Source organism: Anas platyrhynchos, chromosome W (assembly GCF_047663525.1).
Source record: "Anas platyrhynchos isolate ZD024472 breed Pekin duck chromosome W, IASCAAS_PekinDuck_T2T, whole genome shotgun sequence".
Classification (NCBI taxonomy): domain Eukaryota; kingdom Metazoa; phylum Chordata; class Aves; order Anseriformes; family Anatidae; genus Anas; species Anas platyrhynchos.
In genome coordinates, this window is record NC_092620.1 from 7,558,512 (window position 1) to 7,575,922 (window position 17,411).

Genomic DNA, 17,411 nt, shown 5'->3' on the forward strand with positions numbered 1-17,411 from the left:
TTGCTTCTTATTGTTATGCAATTGTAGTAATGAAGACAGAGCTGAATAATTGCACTTAATGTTTGGGGTGGAAGAAACTTTTTGCTAGTTCTTAGCTCCAGAAGAAATCCACTCATGAACAGGATAGATTTGCAAACTCCAGCTGTATGGAGATATAAATTGCAGCTCATGCTAAAAAAAATAAGGTCACAACGTTATTTCTGCCATGACAGTACACGAAGGTTTCAGATTCAAGTCTGAAGATGACTTTCTCACCTTGCATGCAGTAGATACCTTTGTTCAGTCAACTAAACAAGAATCAACATGACTTATACCTGGATTCCTGAAGCTTGCACACATGGATAAATTATAACAAAGTTCAAATCTAAAGAGCAAGCTAAGTCTAATAATATGCCAGAATATTTCTTTTCTAATGTATGTGCATTCTAACACAATTGTTTACAAAAGCAGATCTATTTTTGCTATTCTAAAACAGAACTATGTACAACACTATTCTAAATAGTCTCTACATACTAAAAATTCCACACCAAAAAAAAAAAAAAGAAAAAAAAGTACATCAAGCACACACGCATTACAAAAGCATGAAATGTGTTTTTATAGTCTCATGCTTTCATGTGGTTTTCCAAACCCTGACAAACCTGGCTCAGAATGGTGTTTCTTTTTCGGCAATAGCTTTTCATCAGTTATTGTACCATTCACCTTTTTCTGCTGGTCCTCCCATGTAACTTCTAGCATAAACCAAAAAAAATCAGAAATATTATATAACTTACATTATAAGATACCTAATACCATTTGGGACAACTTGATCTAAACAAAATACTATCATTTACACAGAAAAAATTAGAGTATTTATTTAATTTAGAGGCCTGTGATGAAAAGGTTTAGTCAACAACTTAAACAAGGAAAAGGATATACGCTACGTAAGTTAATGTCTATGTAATATATCAAATATTTCTCTCTCTTTTATATAGAACAATTGTGAAAAAAAAATAAACAAAACAACAAACACTGGAGGTTATTTACACAATAACTCCTCCTATTTTAAAAATCTAGAACAGGATATTTTATAGCTTCTTACAATATTTATATATTTCTCTGAATTTAAAAAGGCATGCAAAAATATTTTAGTAGAAAAGACTTCACAAATTCACAAAAATTCAAACAAACAAACAAAGTAAAACCAAACCATTAATCATGCATGTTGTTTTTAAATTGCAAAAGTATTTTTAACAATAAATTGAGTTAAAAATATTTAAGCCAAAAGTAGGTCAGATTCACTTTTAAAATCTGGAATTTGATTTAAATTCAACCTGAATTTTAGACATATTAAGACACTCTTCCTAATTATGGTTCCTATACCCTGACACCAGCATTTCTGACCTATCTGCTCATGAAAAGAGCTATGGATATAGGCATGTACACTGTCCTCCAGATAGGGACTCCATTTCCTAGGATTGCAAGACTTTAGTCTTTGTGACAATGTCAGATATTTTTGGCCTACATTTAAATTCTCTACCTTCTGAAAATTAAACTGTGTGGTTATCATAACACTACGCTTTAAAGCTTTTGATAGCTCATGTCAAAACCAAATCTAGCCCAATCAATTAGATAGATTAAATACCTTAAGCTCCATTTTTGCTTTGGGCTGTTGTGAAACTGCTTATTTTGCTGATCCCCCCAAATGCAAAGGTCCTTACAGCCATAAAGCATGGGTATAACCACTTATGTGATCACAGAAATAGCTAGTGATGGAGAAGAATATGCTAGATATGGAGTACATTCTCAATCTTGTTAATTAAAAAAAAAAAAAAAAAAAAGACATAAAATTATATTAGCCCATGACATTTCTTTTTCTTCATTATTTGAGCTGTGTGGATATCTGGAATTGAGAATGTAAACATTTAAAAATGTTATCTGGTTATCTGCAGTTATTCTGTAGCCATCTTATCCATGGCTGTTGTTCTACAACAGGCTGCTGTCCTATGAAAGGTGGCTTTCACTTTTGAAAATGATGGAGTTGTAGCCTTCAAGTAATAACATATCAATAACATTTTCAATATAATGTTTTTAGGACACCACAGATATGCATGTTGAAACACAAACTGATACCTTTGAAGTACTGTGTGTAGCACTGAAATTCAGAAGGCACATTCTGTTTTGAAACTGTGGAAATAAAATCTTATGTTTCTCCCTAACAAAATTTTGATTTTATGATAAACATCAAATAAAAATATAACTCTTTGAATAAATATTTTGCCATGCCTTAAAAGAGCAAAACCCATTATAAAAAGCAATATAGGCTACTTTCTAATGCTTATACTAAAAGTGATAGTATCACCACATAAATACTTTCAGAAAAAAAGTTTCAAGGATCCTTCTACAGCTATAGTTATTCTTACAACATTAAATTTAAGTATCTGTTTCATTTTTTCAGAAGGTAAGTGCAACTCTTAGACTGAGTACATGGAGACTGCAGGTACTTGAGTTCGGATCAGATGAAAAGCTTTATTGACTTCTGGAACAATGCAAGAGTTTGGCTAGTATTGGTTAGATTGCATTATAGTCTCTAAAATCTCTCTATCTCTCTTTTATTTTATTTATTTTTATTTTTATTTCCCCCCCCCCCTGCAAGGCACAGGGCCACCTTCTATTCCCTTGTTTTAATCAAAGCTTCTTTGGCCAACTTATAAATATTTGGAAATAAATCTTCCCATTTTCTAATTTATCATTCACTTCTCACCACTCTCACTTCAAAATGAATTTCAATCTGTCTTCTGTTGTGAGAATCAGTTGTGACTAATGAAAGACATAATAAAATCATTGACCTCACAGATTATATAAAAGATGGGATTACTGAGTACAAAAATTATAGTTATTGAAGCACTGTTGGGGCTAGAAGGATTTGACAGGTGCACTGATTCAGATTTCTTCCTATCAGTATGAACAATAAAATTGTTAAATGCGGTTGTTTCATTAGATGCCGTTGTTGCATCTACCCCCGGGCACCAGCACCACAGAGCTGTGCAGCCAGGCTCTCCCCAGAGCACATCAGGATGCTACCTGGCCATGTGCCTTTCGCTTCTGAGAATGACACTCGCTCATGCTGCCTGGGACAGGTGGGTGCACTCCACTGTACCTACTGATAAGAACAAACTCAGCATTTATTCCGCTTTTGTTTAGAATATTTGGTGTTAAAAGTAAGGAAATAACATAGAATTGTTGCGGATCTCCAGCTTTTCTGATTTTCTAAATATGTGCTCTGAGCTCCAGTTATGTCGCAGCTGAAGCAGAATGATGCTGCAAGCTGCAGAGCTACAAGATGATGCAGCAGAATACCAAGATGCTAATGACAGAGGGTTTTCTTATGCAAATACTACCCCCTCCCTTCTTTTCTCTGCACTACAGACAATAACATTCCTTTTCTCAGTTACCCTTTCCTTGAAACTTTCTCTCAAATTTCTTTTTTTATTAAATCCACTCAGCTTTTTTATTCTTTTCAGCTCCAAAAATTTCTGTGAAGCAATTTTTATCAGTACGTTTCGAGTTTTAGACTTTTAATTAGCTTATCATAAAGTCTTCACTTTTTCACTAGGACATACTTAATGTAGTCATCTTTTCCTGCAAATGAAAAATTCTCAGAACTTCTATTTTTAATGCTGTAAGTTGAACACTCAGAAAGGAATTATATTCTTAATAATTTATGGTGACAACTACTTTAAAAATGAGTCAAAAGTGGATTTTGCTAGTGCTTATTAAACACGAAGCAGCACAGTGAAAAGCCATTAGAACTGTGGAATAAATTGTCAAAAGCTAAGAAACTACATTTTGAACCAGATGCTCATGATTTTTAACTCATGCATTAAGAATACAAGGAGAAGAGGAATTAATTAGACTTATTTTAGAAGAGGCTAAATTCACATTATGCAAGTTTTAATTTACAAAGCAAATTCCCTAAGAAAATAAGAAGAGCTATAATAAAATATAAAAAGAGATATAATAAAAGAAAGTCCACCAAGAGGGAAAAAATCCAGCTTTGTCAAACCTCCACTGGAAAAAGTGGAGGAAAGCAAATGGCTTTAAGTCATGATACGTGAATTGTGCCAGATGTACTACATTTTATAAGGAATGAATCCAATCCCACCTAACACCACTGTTAATGGCATCAAGGCCAGCTCCATGTGACACAAAGCCAGCAATGAAGGAACTCTGCTGCTGCTCCTACATCAGGGGAACTTTCAGATACCTCTGTAAAACAGGGCTGAGGTTCCCCTACCCTGCTGTAACAAGAACTAGACTCTGGTCTGATACCTAAAGACAAGTCTCACAGTCCTTTTCTGTCAAAATTTGAGCAAGACCTCCCGGCTCTCCAGGTAACATCGTACCAGTACTTCACACCATACCAGAGGACACCACTTCTTAGCCTCTCCTATTTACACTGTAGCAGGTCATCTGAAGTTTTTTCTCCATACGGAAAAGAATACTCGAAGAAAAGAACTTCACATGAAACTAGTTCACAAACTGAGCCAAATCAGCAAATGAATGCTGGGATATGCTAACAGCATTTTAAGATAAATAAAGTGTTGTTCTTAAACAGCTATTTAAGCATCACTTATTCTGAGGGTTTAACTAATGCAGCACTGCAATAAAAATGCTGACATATCTTAATTATTTATTGTTTTCATCTCATGTTCATTACTGAACTATACATCTTGGAGAAAAAAAAAATAATAAAAATAGTGGGCTTCATTCCCTGGGGCTGCAGTGGGAATACATTAAAATAACTTTAATGGAAGTCATTAGGTAGGTAATAAAAAATATTGCCATGTAACTACATTTTATATTACCATTACTAGTGTAACAAAAATTATAGTGCACTGTAGGTTATTCCTTTACTCCAGAAATATTTTCTTCAAATTGACTTCAAGGCTACATTAATTATTTGTAGTTGTAAATCAATTAACAGTTCAAGTCATCCAGTAGCAGTCTCATCTCATCATATTCCCTAGCAGAAAACATCATCAATTCCAATCTAAACTTATTTTCTAACTGTCTTAGTAGTGGGTCCTTCTACATGGGCAATAGCATAATCATCTTCTATTGCTTAGTCTAGAGCAGAATGTTAGATACAGTCAAACAACATCACAGAGAGAACTTGTTTTAATACTACAGTACACTAGAGTAGAGTCACAGCCTACCTTTAGCTAAAAATCAAAGTATCACTTGGTGCTTTACTAAATATAACAGACTGCCAAAAATGAATAAACAACAGAAAAAAATAAAGAAACTGTACCAGAAGAATAAAATAGTCAGTTAATGGTACATTAAATATGAATATACCAATATTTAACAAGGTATATTTAATTATCACAAAGCAAAGACATTATTTTTAAGCCATTATCAAGGCTTTCTCCAGGATTGTTTGGGGTGGGGGAGGATTTGTTTGTTTCCTATCTTCATATATGTTTTTAAAATACAGCAGTTTTGCTCCCTCTTCTGGTTATATGCCAGAAACACATTAGAAATGAATACGATACAGCTGGCCTGTTGGCCTATTCAGAACAGGCTTATTTTGAATATCTCCGAAGAGTAGCTCTACTGAATCAGCTGTTTGGATAAGCACTGCAGGGTTACCTTCACAGGACCACTTTAAGGCAGGAGGTGCAGAGAGCTTATGAGGGAGATGGAGATACCACACAAAGATACCATTGATGTTTCTGTAAGACCCTGAGGCACAAAACACTGGAGACTGGGAATCCAGCATCCTGGATCTGCTTTGCTAGGTATTTGTTCTGCTCAGGCTCCTTTCCCCAGCATCCACACCTAGCCTGCTAGGGACAAACACTAGGCTAGGTGGATTTCTGGTCGGACCTGGTATGGTCCTCATGTTGTTATGAAGGGTAAGCAGAAAGAAAAGTCAAAATACCTCCAGCGTCTTATGATTAATTAATTTAAATAAGGCACATCACAGGTAATGACCAACATAAACATGGAAGAAAATGCAAGCTTTTGCTCTGCACCTCTCTTCTGTGGTCTCTATTCAAGTTTGCATGCCCTTGGTTATCAGCGAGTGCTCCGTGCACACAAGGAAATGTGAACAGACTACAAATCCACGCAGCAAAGTGCAGGATGTAAGGTTTAATTTGGTTTATGGATTCGGTTTTATTTTTCAGGCTATTCTGCACATATATTCCATGTGTGTAAGCTCCTGGAACATGTAATGTAGAAGAGGATTTCATGAATGGAAATTCTCCATACAAATTCTGAAATGTAACAATGATTCATACAAAATATTTCTTGATATCTGGAAATAAATCATGTTTGCATCTCTGTCATAAACATGTGACTATAGTATATATAACCAATCATTTTCTTGAGCGATCTTTTTCTAACAGTTTGTTATAACCAACACATTATTCCACTCTATTGGATATCTAAGCCCCTGGTTTGGATACTATTTCTTATGTTTTCTGGGCTATTATGATTTTAATGGTCTTCTTGGCAGGGCACAATGCTTCTTGGCAGGGCACAAGTGCACATGAGCAGCTGAGAAGTTTAGCTGCCTTCTTATGATAAGGGGGAGCTGCCTGAGAAGCCTGAGCTAGCTTTAGAGTCCTTCACCAAAAAGCTGGAAAAGCTGGAAGAAGCCTTAGCCTCCTCTGCCTTTATTCAGGACTTTTTCAAGTTGAGGTTCTTGCATGGTCCCGGGCCCTGTCCTGCTTTCCGTGCACTGAAGGCTGAGGGACAGGGTGAGGGGATGACCTGCCTTGTGTCACCCCTGCTGCCCCACTCCTGGCTCTGGCTGAGCTGCTGGCATCTTATGGGTGATTTACTTCTGTTTTGTGTTCTTGTGGGGATTTTATTCCACCCCTTTTCCCAAAGCAAGGATTGCAGTTATGTGCTTTCCTACAACTGGAGCAGCCTCAATAGCTCAATACCTTACTTAAACCTTACTTTGCTTGAACTAGAATTTAATTAAAATCTAGTATTACCCTCCCTAAGTTCTCATAACACACATAACTTTGTAAGGTATACTCACAGCACACATTAAACATAATCAGTATCATTCTTCATGCAAAATTCAGAAGCTGCCATGGTCTCTTAGCAAAGCCTGGATTCCATGAGCAGGGAAATCGAGAGCACACAAGAGACTCATGGCTGTCATGTTTAGTAGTTCAGGCAAGGTGGAAGCCCCATTTCCAGGAATCCCACAGGGTCTTAGATGGAAGAAGATGCTCAGGTCTGCCAGCAGGATGAGAGTCCCTTTGGCGTGACAGCAACACGCTTAGTTTTCAAAAAAACATGTGTATCCACTAGTTCTGCAAGTTAACCTGGGACCGCTTCTTTGACTGGGGCTCCCTTATTCTGCCTGGTTTGCACTTCAGTCACCTAAATTCTTTAAATTGTGCCTAAACCATGCAGAAAGTCTGAAATTCTATTTTGTGAAATGTCCGTTCTAGCTCTTGGGCATCTGGACTGCTCACAGCGTGGTGGGGCTCCCGTGTGCTTCAAAACTGGAGTGCAGGGAAAGGGCACAACTTGGTGATATGGGTCTTGTCTTGGTATAGACTTAACAAACAAATAGGCTCCAGACACTTCTGAACCTGGGAGATAAAAACTGAGAAGCATTCCTGATTCCCACAAAATAGACAAAGCTGTTGTGTAATTATAAAAAAATACTCTAAAGAATGAGGGAGCTGACAATCCAAAAGACTTTAAATTCTGCTTCAGTAACTACAGCATCTTTTATGCACCTAAAATTAAGGCAGTAGAAATTAGGTAGAAATACCAGGAGCTTTCTCTTCCAAACATAAATGATCAAAAGGTGTTGTACAAAATACATGAAAAAAATAATAAAAATACCTGAGGGAGAATTGTAAGAGACGGTGTGTTTTTTTGGTAATAAATATTTGAAATCAAATATTAGGCACAGATCACTCCTCTGGACTGAAAGAGCTCTGGAGAAGGATGTTCTAAACCACAAAATGTATTAACGCATCTTTAAAACAGGTTAGTAAGATTTAGTTTTATTGTGCAAAGTATCTCTTTCAAGCTTTCTCTATAAAAATTGTTTTGTGGAAGGAGTGGAAGATAAACCAAGAACAAAAACAGCTTTAGTCTGACTTAGTAACTGATTACTTGTGTATCAACCCAGCCAAGTCAGCAGCAAAAGCCTCCAACTTTATCAGTTAGAATTTGGATCTTAGAAGTATAACTCACAGAACTCTTTGGTAATAACAATGAAATACGTTTATGGCAGCTGACTTCCAGCTCTTGAATTCACTCAGAACTACTTTGGCACAGACTCCAGAGTTAGAGAAACGAGACCCTGCATTGCTTTACGAACCGCACCCTTTCTGCAAAGGCACCTCATACAGTCTGTCCACAATGTGTGAGGGGACGAGTGAAATAAGCAGAGTATTAAAAATAGTGTTTCCCACAATAGGGTGAACCATCGCAGGCAAAACTGAATCCTGGCTCTCCCTGGTACCTGTGTTCTCCCTGCTACATGAATCTAGCAAAGAGAAAGCTAGGAATAGCACAAAATAGTCTAACTGGGGCTGTCCTTTGCCTGGCCTCCTGATAGAGATGGAATTGTAAGAATCAATATCCAGATTTTAATAAAGCCAAGACACTGTCTAGACGTTGTTTCATTCACTGGTAGAAGATATTGATGAGATAAGGTTTAAATGTAATAAAGCTTTAGAAGTACCTGGATAAATCGTAACACATTCCTTCAAAATTGTCACAGCACTTTAGCAGCATGAACTCAAAACTGCCAAGTAAGCTGTGGTTGTTCATTGCAACTTCCATGTTCTATTATTAGGTAATAAATCTATATCTCCATGTCAACATTTCAGTGCTTTGTATTAAGCTTATTTCTACAGCATTTGGAATAAAATATCAAACATAGTAAGAACTAAACAATAGAGATGATTGCTAATAGTATGAGACTTTTTTTTACCAGGATATTCAAACTAAAATTGTCCAGCTTTCCTCTGATTAGCAAAAATGTGCCAAACTTGTAAAATATATATCCAAGAGAGGTAACAGCATATAGCCCTGGTAATACATGGAAGACAATGCAGACAATTTCGTAGATGTCTGTGAAACCTACTTGGTCTCTTAGGGCAAAGCAAACTGAGAATTCCTAAATGAGCAGAAGTACAACTACCCCACCTGGTCTAAATAGGCAGCACGATCACATATCTATGTGGTGTAAACTACATACTCAATAACCATAAAAACAATCTTTCTGGAACTTTTGATTCTAAGAAAGATTTTAAAACCACAGTTGAAAATACTTATTCTAAGAGCAAGAAGAACAACACATTAAAATTGAACATACACAAAGTTACTAATTTTGAACTAGCAGAACTACAGAACACACACACACACAGCAAAAACTAAGTAAATGAAAACACCCACAATTCACCAACAATACCATCACAACTTGCCTTTTCTCCCATTAACAGGTGGGTTTTGATGTTTTTCCTCACAATCTTTATGACATTAAAAACAGACAACGATGATTAACAACAGGAACAGATACAATGATGAACAATATAACAAATATTTTGCAATACACACAAATATTTTGCAAAGTATGTTAGCAAAATTCCATGCAATATGCTTGAATTAACACAAAACACACAGAGTCAACAGTACACACACGAGTGAACAACACACACTTAGAGACAGAATCACAACAAAAGCAAGAATACGTACATTGCACTATAATGTAAAAAAGGGAAGGCTGAGATCTTAAAGGCCACTTTGGATGCTTTACTGCAAACTACAATTAAAGAAAAAGTCCTGCTTTCTAGCTGCCAACTCTTCAAATCCTAATATCCAGATTTCTGAACCAGTAATAAGTCCTATCACAGTAATTATTTCTGGCTTTAAGAAGAAAACAGCAATCCATATTTTCTTCTATTAAATACCAATGGAAGCAGAATCCAGGTCATAGGATTCCAGATGAACTGTGATTCAAGCAATTATTGTTAAGTAGGGATGGGATTTTAGGCATTGGTAACTTTTCCTACCAGCTAGTGCAAGATGAGTTTTTTTGCTGAGCTTATTATTTCTTTGGGCCTGCTGGAGCACCTGATTCTCTCCACATAACTGCAGTAATAACTGCACCACATTATCCTTCTCTGGGCTGTGCTCCTTGGTTTTGAGGTTGGTACCACACTTTTTTATTACCACAATTTTAGACAGCTAAATTTAGCATTGATCTAACCCCAAATATTTACAACCAGAAAAGCTACTCTGTGCTGCTCTTCCACACCCACAACAGTTGGTGTAATGTCACAGAAAGTTATCAAAAGGGATAACAAATTATTTTGTGAGAAAATATTTAACTTGAAGAGCAGACCAGGCGTGACCTATTAACAGTGCATGTAAATGCACATTTAAGTTTTTATGATTCTTCCTTTGAGAAAAAAAAATAATCTAAGAGCAGGAAAAAAAAAAAGATAGATGAAAAAATCTTTTGATCTCTGCAGGGCTGTGTGTTTTCTGAAATTTGAATGTAAAGTTGTATATTTTAATCACATGGTATTTGAGTTCAAAAAATATTTGCATCTATTTGATTTGATCATCAGCTCTTATCATACTAACTTCCTTTGTCTACTGATTGAAGTGTCTTCCCAGCTCGATGAGAGACATTATGCAAAATATTCTAAGTACTTCAGTGTAATGCTATTTGTTCAGCATCATCAGTCCACCTACACAAACTAAAGAAGAAGTGTCACAGCACAATAATATTTACTTCCTTGCCTGCCAAAAGGATAAATGAAAAGTAGAGGGTAACACATTTAAGGGGTGTACACTCAGATCTGGCTAAGGCTGTAACCTTATCATAGTGACAGAGTACTTTCAAAGAAGGAGAAAAAAAAAATAACTGCTTTTTGCAAGTTGAACTATTTTATGTATTTACGAGCTAGTAAATAAACTATGCTATATCGAATTTGTTTGTCTTGTCTGGATTTTTAATTGAATATATTTACAAGCTGGCTGGCAAAGCTTCCCTACATGCTCATGGGAAATATTACTAAAGGAGATAGGCACTTGTGGTCTGACAGACCTGCCTCGACCTCCGATTCCTGCACTCCAATACGCTTGTTTTCTTCATCTCCTGCTGCATTTGTATAAGCAAGGTATTATTGGGGGAAAAAAGCAAGACAAAAACATGCACGCTTTGTTACAAGCTTGTCAAATAAAAGATAAATATCAAACAAAAAACATCCACAATAACATAAAAACCCTTAATCTGTCACATACATTATTTTCTGTGAATTAAAAATTGAATAAATCCTTTTGCTATTTTTCGTTAATATTTCTGGTTTACTCCAATGACCTTCTTCTGAAAGTAATGATGGTCATATGCCGTCCTTAATAACCCAATTTCTTAATGAATTATTGAAACGTCAGAAAGCAGACAATAAATACCAAAGCAGAAAAAGCAGACATATATTGATGTATAATTGGTTCACAAGCATCTACTGCTTGGCTTTGGTTTAGTTTCTCTTGCAAGAGAAGACAGGCCTACATTCTCAAAGAGCATATTTAAAACTATGTATAAATCCTAAGCAAGTGGGCATACTCTGTACCTTAATATGTGCTGAATAAACAAAGCAAATGTTTCTCCAGCTTGGAAAAAAAAGTATCCTCAATTTGCCAGGTAATAGGCTTTTCACCTTTCAGAAAGACAGGTGCTTCTCCATCAGTACCTATAGCTAGATAGATACTGCTGCCTAGAGCATATCTAAATCTTAGAGAATACTGAAATAGCTGGAAACAACAGTGAAGGTATATATACATCTATGATTAAAGGTATAAACACCACAAATGCACTTCTTTTATCTCATTAAATAAGAACCAAAACTTTTTGTGACAAAGCTCATCTAATACCAGGGTAACAACCATAATGACATAGAAAAGTGTTGTGGTGAATAACTGGTGTACCGTAAGGCTGCTTTCATTTAAATGTCAGTTATTAAGCGTTGTTTTGATATGATGCAATATATTGTAGTTTTTCAAGGTTCAGATTATGATTACTTATTGATTTTTTGTACTCTTTTTCCAATTATTTTTTTTACAGTTCTCTCATTACTTGTATAGGTTTATGTGCAACTACACAGTTCATTGAATTATTTGACTTTAGGTTTAGCAAGCAGTTTTAAAATTATGATTGCATGCTAGTTCTAACTGGTTATTGCTAATAAGGAGAAAGATTTAGGTAATAATCAATGCCAATGCAATGGAAACTAATGTCTACATAGCTTTCTGTTTTGTAATTCTGAGATAAAATCATGATATTTAAATTGCAACCAAAATTGTATCTGTTCCATACTGTAAAATATTCAGCAGGGACACCATGTCTACAGTCAACCTTTTCTCATTGAGTAAAAAATCACATATAAAAGGTGTGTCAAAGACTTTTAACAAAATTGGTTCCAGGAGAATTGAACTAAAATGGTTTTGGCATGTTGGTACCCTAACACATAAATAAACCATGGCTGTCATGAGCACAGCTGTATGACTGTTTGCTCATTTTTCTTTATGCCAATATTAGAATCAGACCTAGAAGTTAAGACCTTCAAATGGCAAGAAGAGACAGGTTTTTAATTCCTCCTTTTGCCAATACACGAGAATACTATGAACCATTACTTCCTCTGAAAGGTACGAACCTTTCAAGTAAGCCCTGTGTTATGGGTAACATTTCTTCAAGTTTTTCAGTGAAACTGTACTAATGCAAATAAAATATTTGAAAAGTCCTCAGAATAATTAGGGGCTGAACTCTACTGCCTCTCAGGAGATTGAACTAAGCATCCACAAGTAAAACCCAAAGGTCCAAAGGTGAATTTTTGCAAATTCCTAGCGGAAATAAAAAAATTAAAAAAAATTTAAAAAATTAAAAAGAGGTATTCCTGCATTATCAGAAGACATACTGTGGTACCACAGAAATGTATGCACAAAAAGATGGGTGCAAATATTTATATCTGTGGTTTTTGAATTCTGCTGATTGACTACAAGTTCCCAGCCAAGCTTAAGTTAGTCCAAGTTCCTATCCAGTATGATGCATAAGTGATCAATCATGTTCTACAACGCAAACTACCAGTATGCCATATATTTTTAAAAACCTGTGAAAGCGCAGCTGACAGAATATGATAGAAGTGTGACCAGTGTAGATAGAGGTTTTCTGCAACTTCATTACAATAATCTTTCTCTACATCCCATCAAGCTACGTTAGGGTGCTGAAAAATACAGAATAAAATTCCTTCTTATGTTGCAAAATTATGTTCATTGAGTGGGAAATTATGCTCTGAATGAGACAAAACAGTAAATAGTAGCTGTGTTTTCCTAACCATCAGAGTATCTCAGTAACTCACATTGCATTCTGCCTGACTTGTGACAATGCAGTTGATAGTATAGCTATTTTCATTTAAAGCCTTGAAACTCTGTCTGAGTGAGAGGAAAAAAAAATGGAGTTATGGCTGACAGCTATCCCTGATTAAAGCTAATCAACTACCCCTGTTAATTCCATTTGTAGATAATTTTATTCTGGAATAAGACCACCCATACCTGAAATTAAGAGAGGACAGTTAATCAGTATTAATGTCAGCTTTAATGGTCTCTGAAATAACTTCCTCATAACACCAGATTATTATGAGATCATGTAATTATAGTCTGTACCACCGAGCATAAATAGAAGGGCAAATTCTGGCTGAGCTCTACTATCAGCTGAATTTCTCAGCACTTCATTTTTATACTTTAAGGTTTTATGGCAGTTGTTTGGCCTGACAAACTTCTAGGTTTTTGGTTGGATGAATGGTGTGTTCTTGTGTGTTTTTTTTTGTTTGTTTGTTTTGTTTTGTTTTGGTAGGGATGAAGAAGAGCTATATTTATTCTTAAGAAGTAGAAGGAAAAATCTCTGTTAGGAAAAAATACTCCCTCTTTGGTTAGTAATTAACAGTAAATCAAAAGGGTTAATACTGAATATTTTCAAGACCACTTTATAGTGTTCTATTTTAACTAGCAGCAAGCACTCCTTGAGTTCACCCTTCTACCAAGATGAGGAAGAACGAAGGAATATAATATAGAAACAAACAGGGGGAAAAAGGTCTTGCTAATTCTTACAGAGTTATAAATATCCCAGTATTCATTTATGGTCTATAGTATGGATAACACAGAACCTTTAAGAGGCATATACCAATTTAAATGCTAAAACCAGGTACTATTTAATACTCTTGTTTTTCTACAAATGTTGATTATAAACAAGATACATGTAGCTCTATCATAACTTAAAAATGAGCATAAGTTCAGCTAACGTCCTGTGGCATGTTGTTAGTGGAAATCTGGTTAAACCTTAAGAGTTGTCCCAGACCAGAACAATTTTCCATTCATCTAACTGAAAATATACTACATGAAGAAGTTACAAGCAAAAGTAAAATTACCTAGATGCTCATGGAACATTCTAGCTAGGTAAGATAATAATGTACATTTCAGAGATACCCAGTCTCACTGAACAGGTAAATCTGATACTTGAAGCAATGCAGCTGCAGGAAGCTAAGGAATTAAGCAAAGTTTCATGACCATAAAGGATTGCGAATGCAACATAGCTAGTCATATCTGGATGCTCTCCTGCTGAGTATGTGGGGGATTGAGAAGAAGGCAGATATGTCAGTGTTCTACCGTTAGGAATGGTTGTTCATAGCTACTCAGATAAATTCCATAAAAACAAACTTCTGTGGCTGTTCTGGAGTTTAGAATCTAAAAGATTCTTGGAAGAAGAATCTACAACCACATAACACAGTTCACTGAACTAAATCTCAGGCCAATTTCTTTTAATGCTGATCCTAATCAGTAAAGCAGTTACCCACAGTGTTTTCTCCTGTAGATTCCTTCCCTTCCAGTTCTAATCACATAAATGTAAGCAAGGCATATTCCACCTTATACTGAGTGCTGCACAAGAACAAAATTGCAAATAGCTCCCTTCTTCCTACCTGAGTACCGGCATTTGCACTACATTTTAAGAAACATTATGCAATGGCCACCTTGCAATAGATTATTCAAATTTATACAAATTAAATGTGGATACTGTAGGAGTTACAGAGGTTTTTCTTTTTCTTCTACAAGACTCACAAGCCTTCTAACTCCTGTTTATCTACAACATACATTTAATTAATTCCTTTAATCAGTATAATTTTAACTTTATCTAGTCACAGAATCCTTGATTTCAAATTACAGAAAAGCTAGCCTTCACTGTGTGTTTCCATGCAATATAAAATCTCTTCTCATTTAAGTCAACTATATGCATCTATGGGAACAGAAAGGACTACTTCTCCAAGACAATGGCATTTTCCAGTACAGTCATACAACCTTCCCTTATTGAGGCATCTCTTTTGAATACCAACAGGTCTTATAATAACACATAAAAATCTACTCAAATGTCTACAAAGTTTTCCAGTTTACTTGCTGATTTATTTGCTAAATAATAACATAAGTCCACCCATACAACTATAGTCAGTGTTTTTGATTCTACTAGATTTCAGTTTTTATTACTGGCACTTCAATTGCTGAAAATAACTTTTTGTAAAATGCAATTCTCCAGAGTCAAAAATTACTATTAATCATAATTATATTCTGCCTTTGCCATGAGTTAGGTAATCTGCTGTTCTTGTACAGGGTTATTCCTTTTAAAGAAATTGACTACTTCCCTTCAAGAAAAGGATTAGAAAATCCTAAAAAAGAATAGAAAAAGCCTCAAAATAGAATTAGATTGCAATTAGCTCTTAATATGAGCTCTTAATTCATGATAGAAAATTACATAGAATACTGTGTGATAGCTGGATAACTATAGATTGAATTTTTAACTACAGTATTTTCCGCCTTTATACTTGCAAAATTCAATACGAAATTTGTCTAGGTACTGTGGCTTGAGTCTCTGATGACACTTTGATGAAAACTCCAGTATCTGTGGATTTCACAGTTTTCCAAAGCCCAGATTTTCCAAAAAGACCGCTTTAGACAGAATTACAGGAAAATATTACTTAGTCTTCAAGTAAAAACAGAGTTTCAGCAGTACTTACCAGAGCAAACAATTCTAGTAACCCTATAAAAATAATTATTTTATTGTATTTACTATTTTTCTCACTATGGAACCTACGATGTAAGTAAGACTGCTACCCTCTCCAATCAAACAGTAAAAAGATTCAGTACTTCAAATTGCTGCCCCAGAGAGCTCACAGTCTACATAGATATGCTAAGCAAGGTGCAAGGAAAAGTGGTAAATCATGAAAGTGTATATAGCAATGACAGCAAACATCAGGTGATTAGATGTGATTATTTCCTCACACACCTGGATTGTATTTCATATAAGCATTTCACAGCACATAAGACGACGGAGAAATGAATATACTAGGTGATGATCTGAGAAAACAGAGTTTTCTTGTCATGAAGTTTTGCTTCCAAAATGGAAATAAGCACCATAAACATTTCAAATACTAAATTAAAGTCTGATGAAACAAATACAGTTATACTACATATAGACCCTCAGTGGTATAACAAAGGACTGCAATTGATATCTTATGGCTTGTTAAGCAAATTAAATGGCTTCAATTGTACAAAATAGAAAGGGATTTAATTTTAATTGAAAGTATTATCACTTTTTTGAAAGACTATCTTGATTCAATTATTTTTTGCGCCTATATTCTTTAAAAAATACCAAGTAATTCAGCTACTGTAAAAAAACACATTTGCAATAAAAACCATAGTTCTGACTCAATGCGTGGTTAATATCAAATATGTCAAATAGCCTCAAATGCTTAAATTTCCTGAAGTACCTGAAGTGCTAATCCTGAAAAGATAAATACATATGTAGGTTAGCTCGCTTCAATAGAACTTGAAATACTCTTATTTGCTGCATTGTAAATCCTTAGTATTTAAAAATAGGTATATATCTAGGTACCTTTTAATGATGATTGTATTTAGATAATATTATTTATTATCTTTTTTCATGGAGAATCCTGTAAAATTTATGAGCCATGGGTCTGAATACAAAAAAGACTAAATAATTATCACAGTGTTTCTGGCTATGTCTATGCAATCAAGTAACATCAATTGCAGTTGGGTTTATTTTTCCCTATATAACCTCTTAAAAAGGCTTTCAGGTGAAAAACAAACCCTCCTTTATGTACAGACCTTCAAAAGGTTCTATCTCCTTGTCTCCATTGTCTAGGGAAAGTAATAAAAAAAACAAAAAAGAAACAAAAAAAAGGGAACCAAAGCACAGGGGTTAAAAACAACGTAAGTTTTATAAAAGATACAATATACATGTTTAGAAGGATTTGAAAAAAAAAAAAAAGAAGAAGAAAAAAAAAACACGAGTGTATTTGAATGTATGTCCA

The 17,411-nt window shown here is 35.1% G+C and overlaps 1 protein-coding gene across 26 annotated transcripts in view; it reads right to left on the reverse strand.

Moving 5' to 3' along the window:
* The window catches only part of LOC139998612 (regulating synaptic membrane exocytosis protein 2-like), a 172,732-nt gene that overhangs the window by 112,384 nt on the left and 42,937 nt on the right, over window positions 1-17,411 (reverse strand). For 7 of the 26 annotated variants that reach the window (XM_072030558.1, XM_072030551.1, XM_072030566.1 and 4 more), the window contains one exon: window positions 17,206-17,238. The exons of 18 other annotated variants lie outside the window; for them this stretch is intronic. In XM_072030558.1, the coding sequence (XP_071886659.1) occupies window positions 17,206-17,238 (33 nt within the window). Of the gene's footprint in view, window positions 1-638; window positions 729-17,205; window positions 17,239-17,411 lie in introns of all 26 variants that reach the window. One more of the 26 variants, XM_072030538.1, reaches the window with a different exon arrangement.